Source organism: Grammomys surdaster, unplaced genomic scaffold (assembly GCF_004785775.1).
Source record: "Grammomys surdaster isolate TR1022 unplaced genomic scaffold, NIH_TR_1.0 100, whole genome shotgun sequence".
Lineage (NCBI taxonomy): Eukaryota > Metazoa > Chordata > Mammalia > Rodentia > Muridae > Grammomys > Grammomys surdaster.
In genome coordinates this window covers 835,501-855,385 of record NW_021604579.1, presented here as the reverse complement: position 1 = coordinate 855,385, position 19,885 = coordinate 835,501, and the positions used below count along the sequence as shown (strand labels likewise).

At 49.6% G+C, this 19,885-nt stretch overlaps 1 protein-coding gene across 1 annotated transcript in view; it reads left to right on the top strand.

The window, feature by feature from the left end:
• Positions 1 to 11,328, top strand: part of Rims3 (regulating synaptic membrane exocytosis 3) — a 29,345-nt gene extending 18,017 nt beyond the window's left edge. The window contains exons 4-8 of the mRNA XM_028787519.1: positions 2,960 to 3,101; positions 6,802 to 6,911; positions 8,645 to 8,746; positions 8,995 to 9,134; positions 10,800 to 11,328. Of these exons, the coding sequence (XP_028643352.1) occupies positions 2,960 to 3,101; positions 6,802 to 6,911; positions 8,645 to 8,746; positions 8,995 to 9,134; positions 10,800 to 11,012 (707 nt within the window). The 3' untranslated portion in view covers positions 11,013 to 11,328. The remainder of the gene's footprint in view (positions 1 to 2,959; positions 3,102 to 6,801; positions 6,912 to 8,644; positions 8,747 to 8,994; positions 9,135 to 10,799) is intronic.
• Positions 11,329 to 19,885: the final 8,557 nt, after the last annotated feature.

Genomic DNA, 19,885 nt, shown 5'->3' with positions numbered 1-19,885 from the left:
CCCTCCCTCCCTCTCTCTCTCTCTCTCTCTCTCTCTCTCTCTCTCTCTCTCTCTCTCTGTATCTGTGTGTCTGTGTACACATCCATACACATGCATGAATGCATGTACAAGCTTTGAGTATGCCAGTGCTTCAGTTTGGAGCATCCTCCTGGGTAGGAGAATCAGACAAGTACCCCACCATAGATATTGACCCAGTGATTACTGCTCTGGGAATAGATCCCAGAAGAGCACACCTGTTGACTCAAGTAGAAGGCTTGATTCCCTGTAGAACTTGGCTATGAGGAATCAGGAAGAATTCTTTTCCTGGGCCTACCCTTTGGGGCTCTGGATCTTCTCTTGCAAGAACTCTACCCTCCCAGGTCATGAGTAGCCTGTGCTGGCTGTAGCCCTGCCTGATCTTCTTTGTTCCTTTGCCCCAGTTCACATGGTGCCATGTCTAGTCTGTAACACCAGCCCCTCCTGTCTGCCCTCTTCTAGTTTATCACTATGCTTTCTTAATGCAGATCTCTAAAATCTCACCCTGTGCTTTAGAGGGCTAGCTCTGGCTCCATAGCTTTCTGTGGAACCGTTGGAAAGTCACTTTCCAGTCAGAGCTGTTTCCTCTTCAGCAAAATGGCGCTAACGATGCCCTCTCTCAGCCTCCTTTGAGGTCTATCAGTTCTCTGAATTATGAGAGCAGTGAAGGGTGAGGAGTTTTGGGATCCTAGGACCTATGTACAATCTGTCCCGGCATTAAGCTGAATCCACAGAGGGGGGGTCACGATGGGCTGAAGCAACCTCTTGCTAAATGTCCAGTACCAAGGACAGAGCCCCTCCTTCCTGAGCTGGCTGAGTCAGGCGCTTGGGACTTCTGGAAGATGCCAAAGAGTATAGCTACAGGCCATGGCTGTCCCTCTTTTGTATGTGATGTCACAGAGAGAATGGCTCCTGGAAGCTTTCTCCAGAGAACACTGAATTATTGCAACCATTTGGTCTGATTTTCTAGAGGGAAGCACCATACTTATTCCCTGGTTCTGCAGGGGCCTAGGCTAAACAGGAACAAAGCCAGTGGGAGGATTTCTCTCTGAGTTTGCAAGACCTTTCCCCCTCAAACTGAAGAAGCAGGAGTTTAATCTCTGCTGAGTCACACCTCCAAGAGAGGAAGCATTGGGAAAGGGGGGGAGCATGTCAGCAGGCAGGCAGTCTGAGGACCTCCTGGCTAGCTCCAGCTCTTTGGCATCAGAACCCCAGGCTCCTCATTAGTGAAATGATGGGTCCTAGAGAAGTACTTATCTCTGACCCTTCAGAAGTCCCCCACTCACGGGTGTTCACACTGGGTTGGGCAAGTCTTATCTAAGACGGTAATTTCACTTCCAAATGGGTCAGAGCTTTCCCAGGCTCCAAAAGAGCTCGTGTTGAGGGGGTGAGGATGTGAGGGGGAGGCAGGGTGACTTTCAGCCCCCACGGCCATCTGTCTTCTGAGTTAGAGGGGATTCGGCAGTTAGGAGTCAGGGACAGAGAAGAGTCCCATGGTAGGTCACACACGACATGGGTGAGTGTACATCATTATGTGTGGTGAGCAGATGGGCTCAATTCTAGATATTAAAGATCACATATATACAACTTGCGTGACTGTGTATACAGACACATGATATCATACATGAAGTTATTATAGTCACATATGTGATAGTCAGTACTCCTGTGTGTCTGTCTTATTCACGTGTAAGAGAAATATGTCCAAGCTAAAGTGACCGTGTGTGTGTGCACGTGCACACACACGTGTGAGACAATGATTCCTGGGTGCTAGCTATTCTAGCTATCTAGATTAGATAGGCTACACTGAGTCTAGAAGATACATCCCTCAGCATACTGTCCCCTGTCCCCATTGTCTCCCCTCCACCACCCTATCTGCTAGAATTTGCCCCTTTGGCTTTCTCTCATTCTGTGGGGACTTCCTGAAGGGTAAATGGGGCAAAATGGGAGGAATAGAGGCGTCCCTTTCCTAAGCTGGGGGCATGAACATTCCTCTCCAGTTCACCATTGGCTGCCTTCAGGGATATATGTGCTACTACTGTGTCCTAGGCACTCTTGCTGGCCACTCCATTAACAGTTTTCTTGGGCCTGTAACTGGTGGCAGCAAATGGCCCCTTTGGTGTAGTCCTATCTGAGTGCCACTTCCCTCCCTGTCAAGTTGCTTAGCAATGAAGCTTTAGCAGGGGAGTCCCTGCAAAACCCCAGCCTGTCTTCCCCCAACCCCACCCCCGCCCGCCCTGGAGGAGAGCTGTCTAGAGGGACCACACTGCAATGCTAAGGAGGTTGCCATGGAAACCCAGGCAGGCTGGTGTGCTACTCAGAGAGGGAAAGTGCCCTGTATTTCCTGCCAGCCTGAGGAGGGGGCTGGGGCCCCTGAACAGAAGCTACAGTGACAGGATAAGGGGTGGTTCTGCTATAGACCTTCTCAAATCCAACATCAGTCCTGGTCAAGCTAGCTACCCCACCCCTCCAGGAGTCTCTGACCTGACATTCATGCATCTCCCTACTTCAGACTTACCTCGAGAAGACAAGTGTCAAATGGCCAGACTTGTAGTGGAGCAGCAGAGAGGGAGGTTGGGGTCTGGAAGGATATCTAGAAGAGGAAAAGTAAATCTGGAAATCCTAGAACAAACAAACTTTCCAGAAGTGAGAGGAAGAAGCAATTTTTAAGTTTGGGGGTTCAGGATGAAACAGAGTAGGAAGGTAGAGGGGGGAGCCTAGTGGATGGTGAGGGCCCCAAGACTTACAGGGCTCTTTACTTCCATTTGCGTTTCTATTGGGGCACACAGCATGTCCCTGGGCAGCTGTGGGGTCATCTCAGTAGTGTCCCAGCCTTGGCAGATCCCCACCTGCCTCTGTTCAGAGAATCTCTTTGGTAGCACTCTTGGAGAAGCCTAGGCCGTGTTTTGACCTTTTTCCCTCTCTCTCCTTGGGATGGGGACCCTAGAAGGGGCCACTAAGAAGCCTCGAAGCAACGTCCGACGGAGCACAGAGACCGGCATTGCTGTGGAGATGCGGAGCCGTGTGACCCGCCAGGGCAGCCGGGAGTCTACCGACGGGAGTACCAACAGCAACAGCTCCGAGGGCACGTGCGTGCACCTGCCAGTTTGCTTTCCAGCCAAAATATCTGCATCCCTTCCTGCTCCAGCTGCCCTTGTCCCTTCTCCTGGATGTCTGGTCCCCGGGTTCTAGGTCTTCCATTGCTCCCGACAGAACACCTCAGAGTCCCTGGGGCACAGTATTTTGTTCTTTTATTTCAAGAAGGAATTTGGGGCTCCTGCCTCCCATCACCCACCCTACGCCCTGCTCCAGAGGAAATGGGCAGAAAGGAAACTGTGACCCTAAATTCCTTCTAAGCCTAAACCCATTTTCATGGCTTAGTTGTATGAAATCTTTAAAAATCACCTTGCTTGGAGAATAGGGAAGAAAATTGGACTAGATCCATGTTTTTAAAACTGTCACATCTTACCTTGTGACTCACAGGCAGGAAATCACTGTAGCGGGTCAGAAGCAGCACCAGAGAGAGAAATAGATACTGCAGGCGTCCCCTGTGTAGCAAGGGTGGATGGCCTGGAAAGCGTGAGTTCTTTATCCACGGTGCACGTGGGTCCGTGGTGGGCGAGGGTCTTAGCAGGCTCTGTTTTTTCTTTTTTTCATGCGAGTTGCAGTAAGCATTTGAAAGTCACTGCTTAGACAGACACTCCACAGATCTGTTCTAAATTGGAGTTTGTAGATTTTTCCGCTTCTGTTTCATCAGGCCCCTATAATTTTCAGTCTCAGGATCCTGTGGCTTACTTAATATTCAGTTATTGTCTCTCACTACTGTACAGAGCCTTTGGCATCCCTTTGGGATTGGCTCCAAGACCTCCCACGGCTCTAAAACCCACAGCTTCTTGAATCTCTTAAATACACTGATACAATGTTTGCATACAACCTGTACACATCCGTATACACCAGATCCTCTTAGATCATGTGTAATTCTCAGCATAAGCTAAACGCAGCAGAGATACTTGTTAGACAAGTCTCACTATATGTATAGGTCATGCTGGTCTTGAATTCAGAATCCAGAATCCTCTTGCCTCTGCATCCTGAGCATTGACTGGTAAGGTATTATAGGTGTCCACCCCAATTCCAAGCCTAGACTGTACTGTTTAAGGGATAAGAAAATCTGTATATACTCAGTAACAGACAGTATTTTCCTTCATAGTCTCCGTGTGGGGTTGATTGAATCACAGATGCAGAGCCTATAGAGACAGATGGCCAGCTGTACCTTCTCACATGGAAATAAGTAGCCATTACTATTTGTACAGCAGACCTTGTACAGAGTAAGATAGGTACCTCAGTCTAGTGACGCCCTCTCTGGAAGCCATGGGCTATGATCATTTAACACTTGCACTTGCACTTAATGAATATACAACACACCAGTGTCTCCATGTGCAAGAGAGGAAACTGAGGTCCCTGAGTGGCTGAGGCTTTTTACCCACAGGCCCAGTTCTTAAGTGGTGTCCAAGTTTTCACTAAGGTCATTAGATTCCACACAATGTCCACAGTGTATATTACTAACACCCCAGTTCTGAGATTTTGAGTCTACATCTCTTTATTTCTTCTGAGGTCTCACTGTCATAAGAATGTGACACTAAGACTGGGTGTGGTGGTCACACCTATAAATCCAGCACTTGAGAGGTGAAGGCAGGACCAAGAGTTTAAGGTCAGAGACTTAAATACATAGTGAGTTCGCAAACAGCCTGGGCTACGAAAGACATTGTGTGAATAAAAAAAGAGGGGAGGGGAGGATGGGGGGGGGGGGGGAAAGAGACCTGGGCAGTGTTGGAACATGCCTTTAATCCTATCACCTGGGAGGCAGAGGCAGGCAGATTTCTGAGTTCGAGGCCAGCCTGGTCTACAGAGTGAGTTCCAGGACAGCCAGGGCTACACAGAAAAACCCTGTCTCGAAAAAAACAAAAACAAACAAACAAACGAAAAAAAGAGGAATGTGTAGAGAAAAGGAGGGAAGAGGAAGACCAAAAAATGAGAGGGCTGCAGAGATGGTTCATTTGGTAAAGTGTATGCTGTACAAGCTGAGTGTGGGTCCCCAGCACCCATGTAAAAAGACTGGATGGAGTCGTTCACATGCTTATAACCCCATTATTGGGGGACAGAGACGAGGATTCCTGGGGCTTGCTAGCAGCCAGTCTCCAAATCTGCAAACTCTAGGTTCAATGGGAGATTCTATCTAAAACCTGAAGTAGGAAGTGATTATTGGGGAAGATACCCAGTGATGACCTCTGGCCCCCAACACACACAGTACATGAGTTCCACGCCCAGTCCACAGAAAAAGTGACACTAAGCTATTGTTGATCATGACCAATGAAGGCAGATGCCTTGAAGCCTTTTCCTGGGGGTGGATGCTAAGCCCTGTAGGAGAAATACAGGTTCTGTCCCACAAACCCATTGTTCCCTGCCTGTCACTGACCAGTGGAGTCTCCACTCCAAATTGTCCAACAGGGATTCTTCTCTGGCTCACCTTCCATGGCTGTCACTAGGAGATCGGCATATTCTGGTTCACTGTGGCCCCTAAGGAGGCTGTCCTGTTGGCCATACCCAGAACCCCCAGGCCTGAGGAGGCAGTAGCAGCAGCAACAGAACAGAAGCAAAGATCTGTTGGCATGTGTTATCTCAAGTGTCCAGAACTTTTCCCTGTGCCAGCTGCCTCGGTCTTCCCCCAGCCCCCAGTGAGTGCTGTCATCTCTGTTGTGGACAAGGCCAGACTCTTCCCTCTTGGAAATGTCTATTTCATCTGTAAAATCGGATAATGGTTCCCACCACACAGACTGGTTGTGAGAGTTAATGCCACGAGGAACACCCAGTGCACTGCTGGCAGCTGGCCAGCTTTCAGTCACTGTCAGTTTCTCTTGTTACTACCACGACCCCCCCCCCAATCATAGACCACCCACAGTCATTCATCTCAGCACTATCCTTGGGTTATTTTGAGCACCACCTCACTTTATTGACTTGGATTTTAAGTTTCTGGTTAAAGGGGAAAAAAAAAGCAAATCTCAGTTCTTGGAACTCATTGCAGACATTAAGAGTCTCATTCTTGGCACTAGCATGCTTTCGTGAGGATGCATGTGTCCAGCAAGCCCCGCCTTCTGAGGCTCACTTCAGAACTCGGGGGCTTGGGCGGGGATTTAGCTCAATCGGTAGCATGCTCATCTAGGATGCACGGAGCTCAGCGTCTGCCACAGTGAATAAGCTGAACATGGTGGGGCATGCATGCCTGCAATTCCAGAGTCGCCAGGTAGAGGGGAGGTGACTGGGAATTCAAGGGCTTCCTTGGCTACATCATGAGGCTGGGGGATGCACAAGAACGTGTCTCAAAAAACAAACAAAAAACCTAACAACAATCCCCAAAACTGAGGCTTAAGGATTCAAACACTTTAAATATCTTTATTATCTTTAATGATGACAAAGTATCTTTCTCCAAGCCAGACATTGTGATACCTACCTATTACCCAAGCACTTATGAGGATAAGACAGGAGGATTGCCATGAGTCTGAGGCCAGCTTCATAGTAAATTCTAGGTCATCCAGAAGTACACAGTGGGACAGTCTGGAATGTGCAACCCAAAGTATTTTTTCTTCAATGTGTAGAAATGACAATTGTTCACTCCCACTTAGAATACTGTAGTTACACTGTATAGAGGAGAAACTGAGACCCAAGACCTCAGGTGAAAGGCCTCTGCACCCACCCCCACCTGCTACCTCACGTGCCCTCTGTGTCCCTTTGCAGGTTTATTTTTCCCACACGGCTTGGAGCCGAAAGCCAGTTCAGTGACTTTCTGGATGGCCTGGGACCAGCCCAGATTGTGGGGCGACAGACACTGGCCACACCCCCCATGGGTAAGTCTTGCCGAAGAAGGGTACGTTCGTTTTGTTCGGTGGGGGAGGCACAGTAAAAGGAGGAGCTCTGAGGCTCAGTGTGTGGTAGAGCTGGCAGCAGCAACAGTGAAAGAGGCAGTAGCAGCAGGTGTCTTCCTCAGGTGCCAGGAAGGACCACTACCCAGCAGCAGCTTTTCCAGACTGTCCCATCCCTCAGTGCAGTCACCCACTCCTGCTGTGTGAACAGGGTCACAGTGTTGGCCCATGTTGATTTACCTCTCTAGCCTTCCTTGAGCCTCTGTTTCCTCATCTGGAAGATGTAATCAGTAATTCCTTCTTCAGTTCTGCAATCCAACACCCCTTCTTGCACTCCTGTTGGATACTTTATAGAAAGCATTTTAACGCTCTCCTTAGGAACCGTGGCTAATTGAACTGGTTCCTCCCATCAGTGCCGGGCACATAGGGACCTTTAGTAATTTTCTCATCTCTTCCTGGCAGCTATGAAGTGCACAAAGCCCACACTGGGTCCTCTTAGCAACTTTCAAAACTTCCCACAACCCTGTGTTTTCGGGTCCTGGCCAGGGAGGCTTTCCCATCAGTCTAACCTGAGCTTTACCTGATCAGCTGTCTCTACTCAGCCCCATTCTGTTGGTTCTTGACCTTTGACCCTCAGAACAGATGCAGAAAATGGAGCTAGGACTCTATGCCAGGCTTCTTTGTATGGTACTCTCCTTTCTTCCTTGAAAGAGAGGTCCAGAGGACCCTCAGAGAGTCAGGGTCCACTCGTTTCCAGCCCTGGGTATGTATTGGATCTGCTTAATTCCAAACTTTTCCTTGGGACTGGAGCCTGCTCAGTATCTCAGGCTCTTCCCTACACTCTGAGAAGTGGCAGCCACTGCCGTAATAATAAACCCATCAGAACCCAGACTATTTTGTGTGTGGTGCCCCCTTGTGTCGCAGACCAGGAAAAACAAGTATACATTCATGGTTAGGCATGAGACCCTTCTGCCGAGGTCAGGAACCACTGGAGTGAGGACGACTTTCAGGGTGTCTCTGACTGTGGTGAATTCCTGCCCCCAAAGTATGCAAGTACAGTAATAACATGATACTTGACGGAACTCGAAGTCTCACCCATTTAATTGGAGGGAGGGGGACTCAGGTCAGGTTTATAATTCTACACCTATCTGAAGGGAGTTCCAAACACTACTGTATAATTCTAAACTTTTCTCACTCACGACGAGCACAGCTGAGAGTTCCTGGAAGTCAGCATGACTGAATCCTTTACCTTTTTTGGAATGGGTTGTGAGCTCTCATCACACGGGGTGTAGGCCTGCCCAGCTCGCTTTGCTGGCAGGCTCATAGCTAGCTTCTCTTTGCATGGATGTTCTTCTGGTATCTGTCTGCCATATACTAAAGAGACTGGCTGAGGGCTGCTGTGTACACTCTGCCCCCCAGACTTGCCTGCTCCATATCGTGAAGCAGAAACCCCTCGTCCACCATACATGGCTGAGAGTTTGACGGCCATTAGTTATAACCTAAGCATGTCTCCTTGAAGGTCATTCCCCCACAGAGTATCACAGTGTTCCTCGGTCCCTTTGAAGTGGTCTCCTGAGAGCCATTGCAACATGTGCAGTTTGCTCTCTCATATTCCCTTCTGGGGACATTGCAGCATCCTGCAGATTGATGTTTTCTGATGCATCCTGCCAGCCTGCCCCATCTGACCTCACCTGGATGTCCATTCTTTTTCCTTGCAGGAGATGTGCACATTGCCATCATGGACCGGAGTGGCCAGCTGGAGGTAGAAGTGATTGAAGCTCGGGGCCTGACCCCCAAACCAGGCTCCAAATCCCTCCCAGGTGAGGCTAAGCTGGGAGAGCTGAGGAAGGATCCTGACAGGGATGGGGTACTAGTCAGTCCTCAGCTCACCAGCAGCCGAAAGCAGAAGAAGGCTTGTGGGCAAGATAGGTCAGGAGTGGGGCAGAGAGATCCACTGTCTGTGGGACTGAGTCACTGGCCAGCTCGAGGACTCCCCGCCAGGACCACCTGGAGGGTGGAGACTACGCAGGCTATGTCACCCCTCCCAACCGCTCTCCTTCATTTTCAGCCACCTATATCAAGGCTTACCTGCTGGAGAATGGGGCATGCGTCGCCAAGAAAAAGACAAAGGTGGCCAAGAAGACTTGCGATCCCTTGTACCAGCAAGCTTTGCTCTTTGATGAGGGGCCCCAAGGCAAGGTTCTGCAGGTCAGTGTTTACAGGGCAGACTCTCAGGTTCTGGTCAAGCATTGAGCCAGCTGGATTAATGTATATCCTCTTTATCACTGTGTGGGGGGTACACATGTATGGGGGTACATATCTACCGTGGAGTCAGCTCTCTCCTCTCATCTTGACATGGATTCCAGAGATTGAACTGAGGTCCTTCAGCTTCGGTGGCCAGCACTGTTTCTCCTGAGCATCTGGCCAGCCCCTTTCCCTCTTTCTCCTCCCTCCCTCTCCCTCTCTAGTTTATTTTCACTGCCCATGGTGAAATAGCTCCCCAGTTCTCACAGCGGGGCAGCAGAACCAGGCTGTATCCACCTTCCCACCGCTGCTCTTTACCTCACTGGGGGCTGGGTGTGGCCAGGCACTTCCAAAACGATTTATGTCTTCCTCAGAGAGGGGATTAGAGGAGCCCACGTTCAGGTGACTCTCAGCCCAGCTCCTTGACAGTGAAACTCTGTTGGTGGGTCTTCCTGATGAGTGAGAAAGGAAGGGCTTGCCTCATTGTGCCCCTTCTGTAGATGAACCTGAGCTCACATAGGCCTAATGATTTTCTTGGCTCGGTCCTGAGTTCAAATTCCTGCTCAACACTCACTTTGGGTGGTATGTGTGGAGAAGAGATGGCTAGGAGACATGTACTAACTACCCTTGTTGAAGACTGTGTCTATTACCCATGTTAGGTGGCTCACAACTGTCTCTCGCTCCAGCTCCAGGAGGGCGAGGTGCCTCTGGGGGCACCTTCACTCAGGTTTATGTATGCACATAAAAATTTTAAAAAACTTTTTTAGAGTTTGCACATGGGCAGCCACTCACTAAGTTAAAACCGAGGCTGGGGCTGCTATTGGCTTGCCTTACCTGAAGACTCTCTTGCTTTTTATTTGTTACAAACACCTGAGATTAATTTTAAAAGAGAAAAGATTATTCTGACTGAGTTTTGGAGACTCAGGTCCACTGTCAGTTGGGGCTGTGGAGAAAGCCGCTTACCTAAGGGCACTTGGGAAGCAGAGGAAGAGCCTGGAATCCCATAATCCCCTTCAGGAGTCCATCTCTGATGTTTTCAGTAGTCCTGCTAGTCCTACTTGTGGCAGGCTGTTCCTCTGAGCTGTGATGGCTCTGTTGTCAGGGCCCACGGGGTTACAAACCAAAGAACTGCAGAACTCTTGGATTCTGGGGCAGAAGCCCAACATCAGATGCCTGTTTTTAAAAACAAATTTGAAAAATCATTGACGTAATTGCTTCCTCCTTGAGTTCCAGATGGAGACAGTCAGGGCCGGGCCAGGGGCTTATTAAGGCCCACAGCAGGACTGCAGCTGTGACCCAGGCCCTGGAGAGAACTGCTGCCTGGGATGTTGAGGAGAGCGGAACCAGATTCACCCAGGATCTAACCTGAGATCACTGTGGGCCATTGTATTGGTTAATTAGATCTTTTGGGCCACAGGAGAAAAAAAAAAAAAAGACTTGTTACAGCAGTTCAGACAATGCATGGCCCCCATAGGAGGCCTGCCATGTCCCAGGCACTCAGAAAGTGCCTGCCCAAATCATCTTTAATTCTGACTCTCCCATCTGTGCCCTGGTGAAGCCGATAGGTTCCTGGGCCCACTGCCCAGTCCTGGAGATTCAGTGCCTCCCTCTTCCTCCTACTGCTGCCAGGTGATCGTCTGGGGAGACTACGGCCGTATGGACCACAAGTGCTTCATGGGTATGGCCCAGATCATGCTGGACGAGCTGGACCTGAGTGCCGTGGTCACTGGCTGGTACAAACTCTTCCCCACATCCTCTGTGGCCGATTCCACACTCGGATCCCTCACCAGGCGCCTGTCTCAGTCCTCTTTGGAGAGTGCCACCAGCCCCTCGTGCTCCTAAGGACCTCGATGAGGACAAGAAGCCAGGGGATGTTGGGGGATGGGAGTCTGCTGGCCCCACCACCCCTGTACATAGTCTCCATGTCCTTCCGGACCCCTTATCCTGCTGCATGCCTGTTGGCCACTGGGCTTGTCCCAGCTGGCAGTGGAGACTGTAGTGTGTGTCTGTGTGTATGTGTGTGTGTGTTTGTGTTTGTGTGTGTGTGTCCATATATCTGTCCATTTGTCTGTGTACAATCAGTCCTGGTGATCACATGGACTATATAGTCCACGTCTCTGTATCTTGCTGGAAAGAACCCAGAGGAGCATCATTCGGACACTTCTTGCCCATGGAGTCTCCAGGGGTGGAAATAGGGGATGTGGCCACTGGTGAGCCGGCCACTGGTGGGTCTTGCTTAGTCCCTGCCTTGTTGTCGTACGGTCTCCACTTGCTTTTCTGTCTTGTTTTTTTCTTTGCCTCTCCCAGCATTGCTGCTTTTTTGAGGAATGTAGCATCCATTGCAGCTGACCACACCTGGTTCCATCTGGGAATCTACATCTCTCCTCCCTACCAAAGCCACACTGGTGGTCATCCCATTGAATGCACTCCACAGCATGTAGCATGCTCACTCAATGCCCTAGCCAGGGTCCCAGGAAGACAGAGCGTGTCTGGGGAGGAGGATGCTGGCCAGACACACTAAAGGATGTGCTGGGACCTCTCTTCCCCTGGAGTGTTCCAACATGCCAAAGGAGCTCCCTAGTGGACCCAGGAGGTTGTCTGTTGAAGTAGCTGGCCTTCTTAGGCATCAAGGGTGGCCCTGTCCCCTTTGGGGTTATCCCTGAGCGAGCATGGCTTGGGAAGCAATGCCATGGGTAGAGCTACTTGCTGGAGGAAGGAGGGCTAAGGTTAATTTGTTTTGAGCCACTGTCAGACATCCTGTCCGACCTGGGATTAGCTTCATGAAGCTGTCCTTTCAGGTTCTGCTTTCTTTGCTCATCCGTAGATACCAGACCCCATCTGGAGTTCTGACATACCAGGGCTCCAGCCTCCTAGCTCTGTGGGCAGCCTGGCTCTGCACTCAAGGGTGCCTCTGTCACCAGCTCTGTACCAGCAATACTCACCCCTCCACCTCCCTGACCTTCCTGAGTATGGCCCTGCTCCTCTAGGCAGTGGCCTGCACTAGGCATCCCAGCTGCCTCTGCTTTACTCTCCCCTTCCCTTGTCTGGCTAGGGCTCCTCTCAACCACTGAGAACACCGTCGGAGGGTCTGGTGACTGGGCCAGATCCCAAGATGGCTGTTGTGGATACTAAAGGCTGGCTCCGGAGTGCTGCATCTGTTCCTCCCCTCCTTAGCTGTAGGGTGGAATTGGAGACTGCCTGGGAGAAAGCAAAGCAGCCCTGGTCCATGTCTGGTAGGAGGGAGGAGGCAGGTGGTGGGTAGGGGATGGAGAAGACTCTCTGCCTCTCTCCTAGCCCATGCCTCTAGCATAAGTGCCTAGGCAGAGATACGGGGGTAACTGTGAAGAAGCCTTTGCCTGTATGTGAGTCCCATTTGTACCAAAGCTGGGGTGCACAAAGTCGTCCCAGCCCAAAGGGCCTCCCTGTAGTCAGAGTCCTGCACTCCCCTTTCAAAGAAAGGCAGTGAAGAAGCCCCCATGCACACTGGGATGAGAAGGATGATGAGCAGGGCTGAGAATGTGCCCAGCAGGCAGGAGAGTGATGTGGGGCCAGTTCTCTTGCCGACCTTTCTGGCTGGGGAGTATATATATATGTATCCCCCGTATTACAAGATATGGGGCAAAGTGCTCTTGGCCTCCAAGCCTTAATGGGTTGGGGGCAAGGAGGAAACTAGCTTGCAAAAGACTATTTTCATCTTGCTTGAGGTGTGTGCGCCTTTAAAGCAGTTACCCTCCGGATGGTGTGAAAGCCATTTGGAGTGGAGGAGTGTCAGTGACCCACTGACAACACAGACCTTTGTGTGTGTGGCGTTGAGTCACTCCTAGAAGTGGGAGCTTCGAACAGAGAGTGTCCCTCACCTCTTAGGAGGGTCAGCACAGGGCATACTCTAGCCAAAGGAGGGACTGACGTGCTGGGAACTCATGCTGACCTGCCTACAGTCCAAGGCTGTAAACTACCTAAGAGATGGGCACTTGGCTGTCCCACCCCCATGGAAGATAATCCCCTTCCCCAATTGATTTTGGGGAATTCACTCTTTTTAACACTGAGTAATCCCTTCTAGATGCTTGCTCACACATGTGGGTTGTGTAAGGCGAGTGTGTACATGTGATAGGGAGGCTGGATTTAAAGCTCTGTTTCTCAGCACGCTGGATGTGGGGCTCCTCTGAGGTGCCATTCTCGAAGCAGGTGTGCCCAAGTGTGACTCTTGTCTGGGCTGGAAGCGATCTGCCCTTTGAGGAAAGGACATTGGGTCAAGAAGTAACTGGGTCCTTGTGAGTTCCCTTACCAACAGGCCACCTACATAACCCCTTGCTCCGGGTGGCAGTGGTTGCAGGAGTGGGATTTGGTCATCCCATCTCCTCTGGGCAGGCCAGATTCATCGTGCTGTGGCTGGGACAGGAGCGGCCTTGCAGCAATGCTGGGCTGTGGGCAGGGTCAGTGATAAGTGACTCAGAGCATATGTCTCTGTATTTCTGCCCTACTCAGCCTGTCCCACTTTTTAACAGATTCCTTTCCTGTTAGGAGGAAAGCAGAGACAGGACTCTGAGATATGAAGTGTTCTCTAGGAAATGGGCCAAGTCTTGGTTGGACAGGGACATTTGATCCTTTGGGGAAGAACCGGCTCCAAAGGCGCTCTCTCATCCAGCCTCTCGTCCCACCAAGCTCTGAACGTCGCCTCTTCATCAGGTCCTGGGCAATGCCAGCACGCTATGGGATGAAGGCAGAGCCGAGGGAAGCTCCAGAGAGGCAGTGGTGGTGCTGCCTGGATGGTTCTGCCCTTGGGGACTCGGTGCCTGGAGCACTGGGGTCAAGCTAACTTTCCCAGGGGCTCAACCCTCAACCAGGGAAGCATGCCAGCTCTTCCTTTACTGCCAGCCTGGGGGAGACCAGCAGCCTCTGTTTTTGTTTTTGTTTTAAAGACACCTGAGCCCTCCCAGGGCATTTCTCTGAAAATGAAATGTAGCACAATCCTCAACTGTGTTCCAGGAGCCCTGGCATGCCCAGAGCTCCTGATACCTCACGGTCTCCATCGCCCTTGGCCTAGGAGGCAGTAGTGCCCTAGAAAGGCTGCTCTTCTGTGTTTCTTCGATTGTGTCTAGCACTGTGCAAACTCAAAGAAGTCGCTGCCTTTGCCCAAGGTTGCTCTCCATTGGGTGGGGAGATGCAGTACTTCATGTGGTGGCCTGAAGCTTGTCCAGCAGCGTTTCTGTTGTGGCCACAGGGAAGTGGACAAGAAGAGGCCTGCTTTCCTGCCACCACCTTTTCTCTCCCACTTCTCAATTGTTGTCTCTAACGTCCTGACACACACAGACGTTCTTCTGAATATACCCCCTCTCCTGTACCATCTTCCAAAGGATGATCAGAGAGGAGATGGAAATTCAGACTCCTTCCCTGCCTTCTCCCTCCAGTCTGCTTCTAGCCCAGGTCAGAAGAGTTCAGAAGAGGCTAGGGAGATCAACCACCATCAGAGAGCAGGGGAGCCCCATCCAATCAGCCCGGCCTGGCTGGGAAAGGGTCATTTGGAGAGTGCCTGAGCATCTTGGAGCGATGTCAGTGATGCCAAAGAGAGCGACGTGGCCTCCGTGGGCAGCAGCTCTGTCGGTGGAGCTAGACGAACACAGCTCAGATGGTGTCGTGCCCAAGGGAGGGTCCTTGTTCTCTGACAAAGGGCTTAATCTTTCCATGTAGCAAAGCAACTCCCCTCCCCCAACCCTGAGTGTGGGCTTCTGTGGGCCCAGCATGGCTGTGCCTATATGAGAGGCCGCACAGGTAAGAGACCGTGTCTCCTCCCTGTCTGTCTTAGCAAGTGCTCCTTGAAAAGCCTGGGTGTTGCTGCTTTGGAGAAACCAGCTTTGGCTGGACACTCGCCAGCAAGGACAGGCCTTGGGCCTGCAAGGAAGTTCACGTTGATGCCAGGAAGGGTCCCTGGGCCTGAGAATTCCAGGGACAGCTGAGCATCTGCCCCATTAGCCAATGACCTGGATAGGGATGGCTGTTCTCCTCTTCTTCTTCCTCCTCCTCTTCTTCTTCTTCTTCTTCTTCTTCTTCTTCTTCTTCTTCTTCTTCTTCTTCTTCTTCTTCTTCTTCTTTCTTTTTTGCCAGAAACTGTGACCTTGTGTGAGATATCTTACTGGGCTTCAGTGTTCTCATCTGTAAAAACCAGATCATTCACTGGTTGTTCCAGGGCCCCTCCAGGCTTTGTAAGTCTATGGCTTGGAGTTGCTGAGGTGGTGAGGGGCCAGTTTCATCCCCCTTGGTTCTCACGCTGGGAGCCTGTCCTCATTTGGTCCATGCCCAGATGCTGCTCCTGAAAAGCCCAGATGTGGCTTCACCTCTTTGTGGTTTGCCCTCCTCCTACCACTCTCTCTGGTCTTGGTGAGAACTAAGGGTTGTCTACTGTGGATAGTTTCCAAGGTGCCATAATGTCACCACCTTGGCTGAATCCTGAGTAGGTCCATGTCCCCCAGCAGACAGACTGGGCCATCGGTCATTCTGCTTCTTGATGACAGTCCAAGAAGAGCGGACACTCGGAGCCTTTTAAAGGAATTCTCTCTGATGGGATGAAAGAGGGAATATCCTTCCAAGTATTTGGCTTTTTAAAACCACTTCTTCCCAAGTTTCTTCTCCCAAACTTTCTCTCAGAAGGCAAAAAGTCTCTGCTTCCTCAGGGAAAGCAGACCTGAGACTTCTAGCGACTCCTGTAGCAATGAGAACTCACAGAAGGCAGGAACCCCTTTTTTAGAATTTCCAAATGCATCCTGCGAAGAGAGCGAGGGCTGTTAGGGACTGACAAGCACACTGTTTAGATAAGAAGCAATTAGCCTTTTATATTCGAGCTCTCTGCAGCATCTTTCCAAACCGTGGCTCCTGGGTGGCAGGTGGACAGCTGGGAGGGAATACCGGCTGTCTCATGTGATGTCTTTGCCAATCCCCCTGAGGAGAAAATTCTTCACATGGCTTCTGCATGTACAGTATTTGGGCAGAAAAAAAAAATTAAAGTCCATTTGAAATTGGTTTTATGTATGGCTTTCTGAGGATGGTCTTCATTCCTGTAGAGAAGAGTTCTGAGTAATTAAAAAGGGAAGGGGGGTGCTGACTGGGTTGCTTGAGAGGCGGGAAGAGGTACAGGTCAGAAAAAGGTATGAACATTGATGATGCTGGCCTCCTGCCCCTGCCTGGAGAGCTTAGTTGCCACAGCAACATTCCTGAACCATGGAACCAGACGGGCCTGTTGGGTTTCCAGTGTGGTCCCCCAGGGACCCTTGCTTTTTGTCTCCACAGACTCTGCAAGGCACACCCAAATAGAGGAGACAGGAGAGACAAGGCAAAGGGTGACCCCAGCCATACCTTATAGAAACAGTGATCAGTAATCAGGCTGTAGGGCTGGGGCTTGCAATAATCAGGGACTCTGCAGCACCCATTGCCCTCCCCTGCCTCTAAAAGATGAGAAAATCCTAAATACAAACTAGGAATTCCAACAATTACTAAAGCATAAGAAGACACAATTAAGCAGTGCTTATCACAGGCATGCAAGATGTTTCATTATTATTACAAAAGTTCATCTGTGAACTTTACTGTGTTAATAGATTAAGGAGACAATGTGTTTATCCTAATGGAGAAAAGACGCTTTATAAGGTTTCTATCCTACTTGTAATTTAAAAACAAACAAAAAACTAGCAAACAGAAGAGGACACTTTTTAAATTTGATAATCTTCATACATCAGAAAGCTAAAGTGGGGCTTGAGAGAGAGGATGGCTCATTGGTTGGGAGTACTTAGTGCTGTTCTGGGGACCAACATTCAGTTCTCAGCACGTACACTGGGCAGCTCACAACTGCCTTTTGTTCCAGTTCCAGGGCTTCTGATGCCTTCTGGCCTTCACCAGCCCATACACGCAGTATGCATACATATACACTTAACATTTTCAACTGTATATTTTCTGGATTTGATGGCACGTGCATATAACCCCAGCACTGGAGAGGCAGAGGCAAGTGAATCTCTGTGAGTTCAAGGTCAGCCTGTTTTACATCGAAAACAGGTCATCCAGGGATATATAGTGAGACTCTGTCTCAAGAAGGAAATAAATTACTTTCATTTAAAGAGGCTATGTGTGTAGCTACAGATGTGGTTGGAAGGCTTGTGTCCTGTGCATGCCAGTCCCTCAGTTTGATCCTCAACGCTAAAACAAAGCAAAGCTGATAGCCATTTATGGAGCAGAAAATTTAGGATTAAAAAGAACAAATAGGATAAGACAGTGGGGTAGTATGCTGCAGGCTTCGCATAGTATACTTGTAGGATGTCACTGAGATGCAGACTGTGGTTGGAGATGCATAAACACTAGGTTAGAAAATAGTAAAGCATTCAGCAACCAGTTAATAGAAATGAACAGTGGAGACAGGGTCCGTTACTAAAAGTACACAAGACAAAAGAAGGAGAAGAAGGATTGCTAGGAATCCTGGGAAGAGACGCCATGACCACGGCAACTCTTATAAAGGAAAACTTTAACTCGGGCTGGCTTACACTTTGAGAGGTTTAGTCCATTATCACCATGATGGGAAGCATGGCAGTGTACAGGCAGACTTGGTGCTGAGAGTTCGACATCATGATCTGCAGACAGCAAAAGGAGACTCTAATGCCACACTGGGTGGAACTTAAGCATAGGAAATCTCAAAGCCCATCCCCACAGTGACACATTTCCTCTAACAAGACCACACCCCCTAATAGTGCCACTTCCTGTGGGCCAAGCATTTAAACACATGAGTCTATGGGGGCCAAACCTATTGAAACCACGACTGCTTGGTAAGAAAACAATGTATAATTCAATAGGTACATAAAAAGACTCGGGGGCTGCAGAGGTGGCTCCGTTGCAAGCCTGAGCGCCCATGTGCACAGCCTTCTTGTGTGGCGGTGTATGCCTGTAACCTCACAACTGGTGGGAGGAGACAGGAGAATCCCAGGGCTCTCTGGCCAGTCAGCTTCATCAAACTGGTACGCTCCGGATTCATCGAGATAGCAGTCTTGGTATATGGTGGGTGCAGCTGGAGCGATGGCTCACTGATTAAGAGCACTGGCTGTTCTTCTAGAAGACGGGTTTGATTTCCCAGCACCCACGTGGCAGTTCACAGCCATCCGAAACTCCAGCCTCAGGGGTTATTCAACACTCTCTTCTAGCCTCTGCTGTCACTGCTTGCATGTAGAATACAATAAAACATGCAGGCAAAACACTCGTACCCATAAAATATAAGTCTGTTTCAAAAACACTTTAGAGGAAGACACCTGCTATCCACCTCTGGGCTCCATGTGTATGCTCAGACATGTGCATAAGCGTACCTACACATGCGTGTGCACACAAGAACACAATTTGACAACTGAAAACTCATTTACAATTTCAAAAAATTTCAAACTTAGGAACACAAGAAATGTCCTTAACCTCGTGGAATGAGTTTATAAAAAATTGAAGTGTTCTGGGTGGGTGGGGGATGGGGTAAGGGGACAACATACGAAATGTAAATAAAACATCCAATTAAAAAAAAATTGAAGTGTTAAAGACTGTCTTAGTTAGGGTTTTATTGCTGTGAAGAGACACCATGACCATGGCAACTCTTATAAGGAAAACATTTAATTGGGGCTGACGTACAGTTTCATAACTTTAGTCCATTATCATCATGGCCGAGTGAGGGCGGACCTGGTGCCGGAGGAGCTGAGCGTTCTACATCTTGATCCGCAGGCAGCCAAGGAAATGGTGAGTCACACTGGACATGGCTTGAGCATAGAAGGTCTAGAAGCCTGCCCCAACAGTGACACACTTCCTCCACCAGGCCCACACCTCTGTGGGCTAAGCGTTCAGACACATGAGTCTGTGGGGGTTATTCCTGTTCAAACCACTATAAAGCCAAAGCCAAGCATGGCTGACAGATGCCTGTAATCTCAGCATTTGGGAAACAGGAGGGTCAGGAGTTCCAAACAACCTGAGCTAATATAAAACAGCAATATCTGGTCTCAAAACTAAAATCAATCAAGTGTGATGGCTGAGCCCAGCACTTGGTAGACTTTGACAGGAGGACTGGGAGTTTAAGGATATCCTAGGCTAAACAGTGGTTCTAGGCCAGCCAAAGGTACTAAGCAAGACTCTGTCTAAAAAAAAAAACAACAAAACAAAAGACAAAAAAACAAAACAAAACAAAAAAACTAAGGCCAACAAAAGGGCTCAGTGGGTCAGGGTGCTTGCAGCTAAGGTGATGACTCAAATTCCATTCCTCAGGATCCTAGGATAAAACACACTGTAAACTGTCCTCTGACGTCCACATATGTATGTATGACATGCGCCCCTCCTGCCATACATATATAAGTAAATACTTTGGGGGTTTGAGTAAGAATGATCCCCATAGGTTCATGTATTTTAATGCTTAGTCTCCAGTTAGTGAACTGTTTAGGAAAGATTTAAGAGGTATAGCCTTCTTGGAGGAGACATGTCACTGGAGAAAGGCTTTGAGTTTTCAAAAGCCCAAACCAGGCCCTGTTTCTGCCTGTGGGTCTCTCCTTGTGTGTATCTGTCTCCCCTCTGTCTGCCTCTGCTCTGTCTGTCTCACTTCTGTCTCTTTCTATCTCTTGGTCTCTGTGTTTCTCTGTCCTTCCCCCTGCCCCTCTCTCTGTAACTTGTGACAGATCCGCTGTGAGCTCTCAGCTGCTGCTCCAGACATGCCTGCTTTCTAGGTT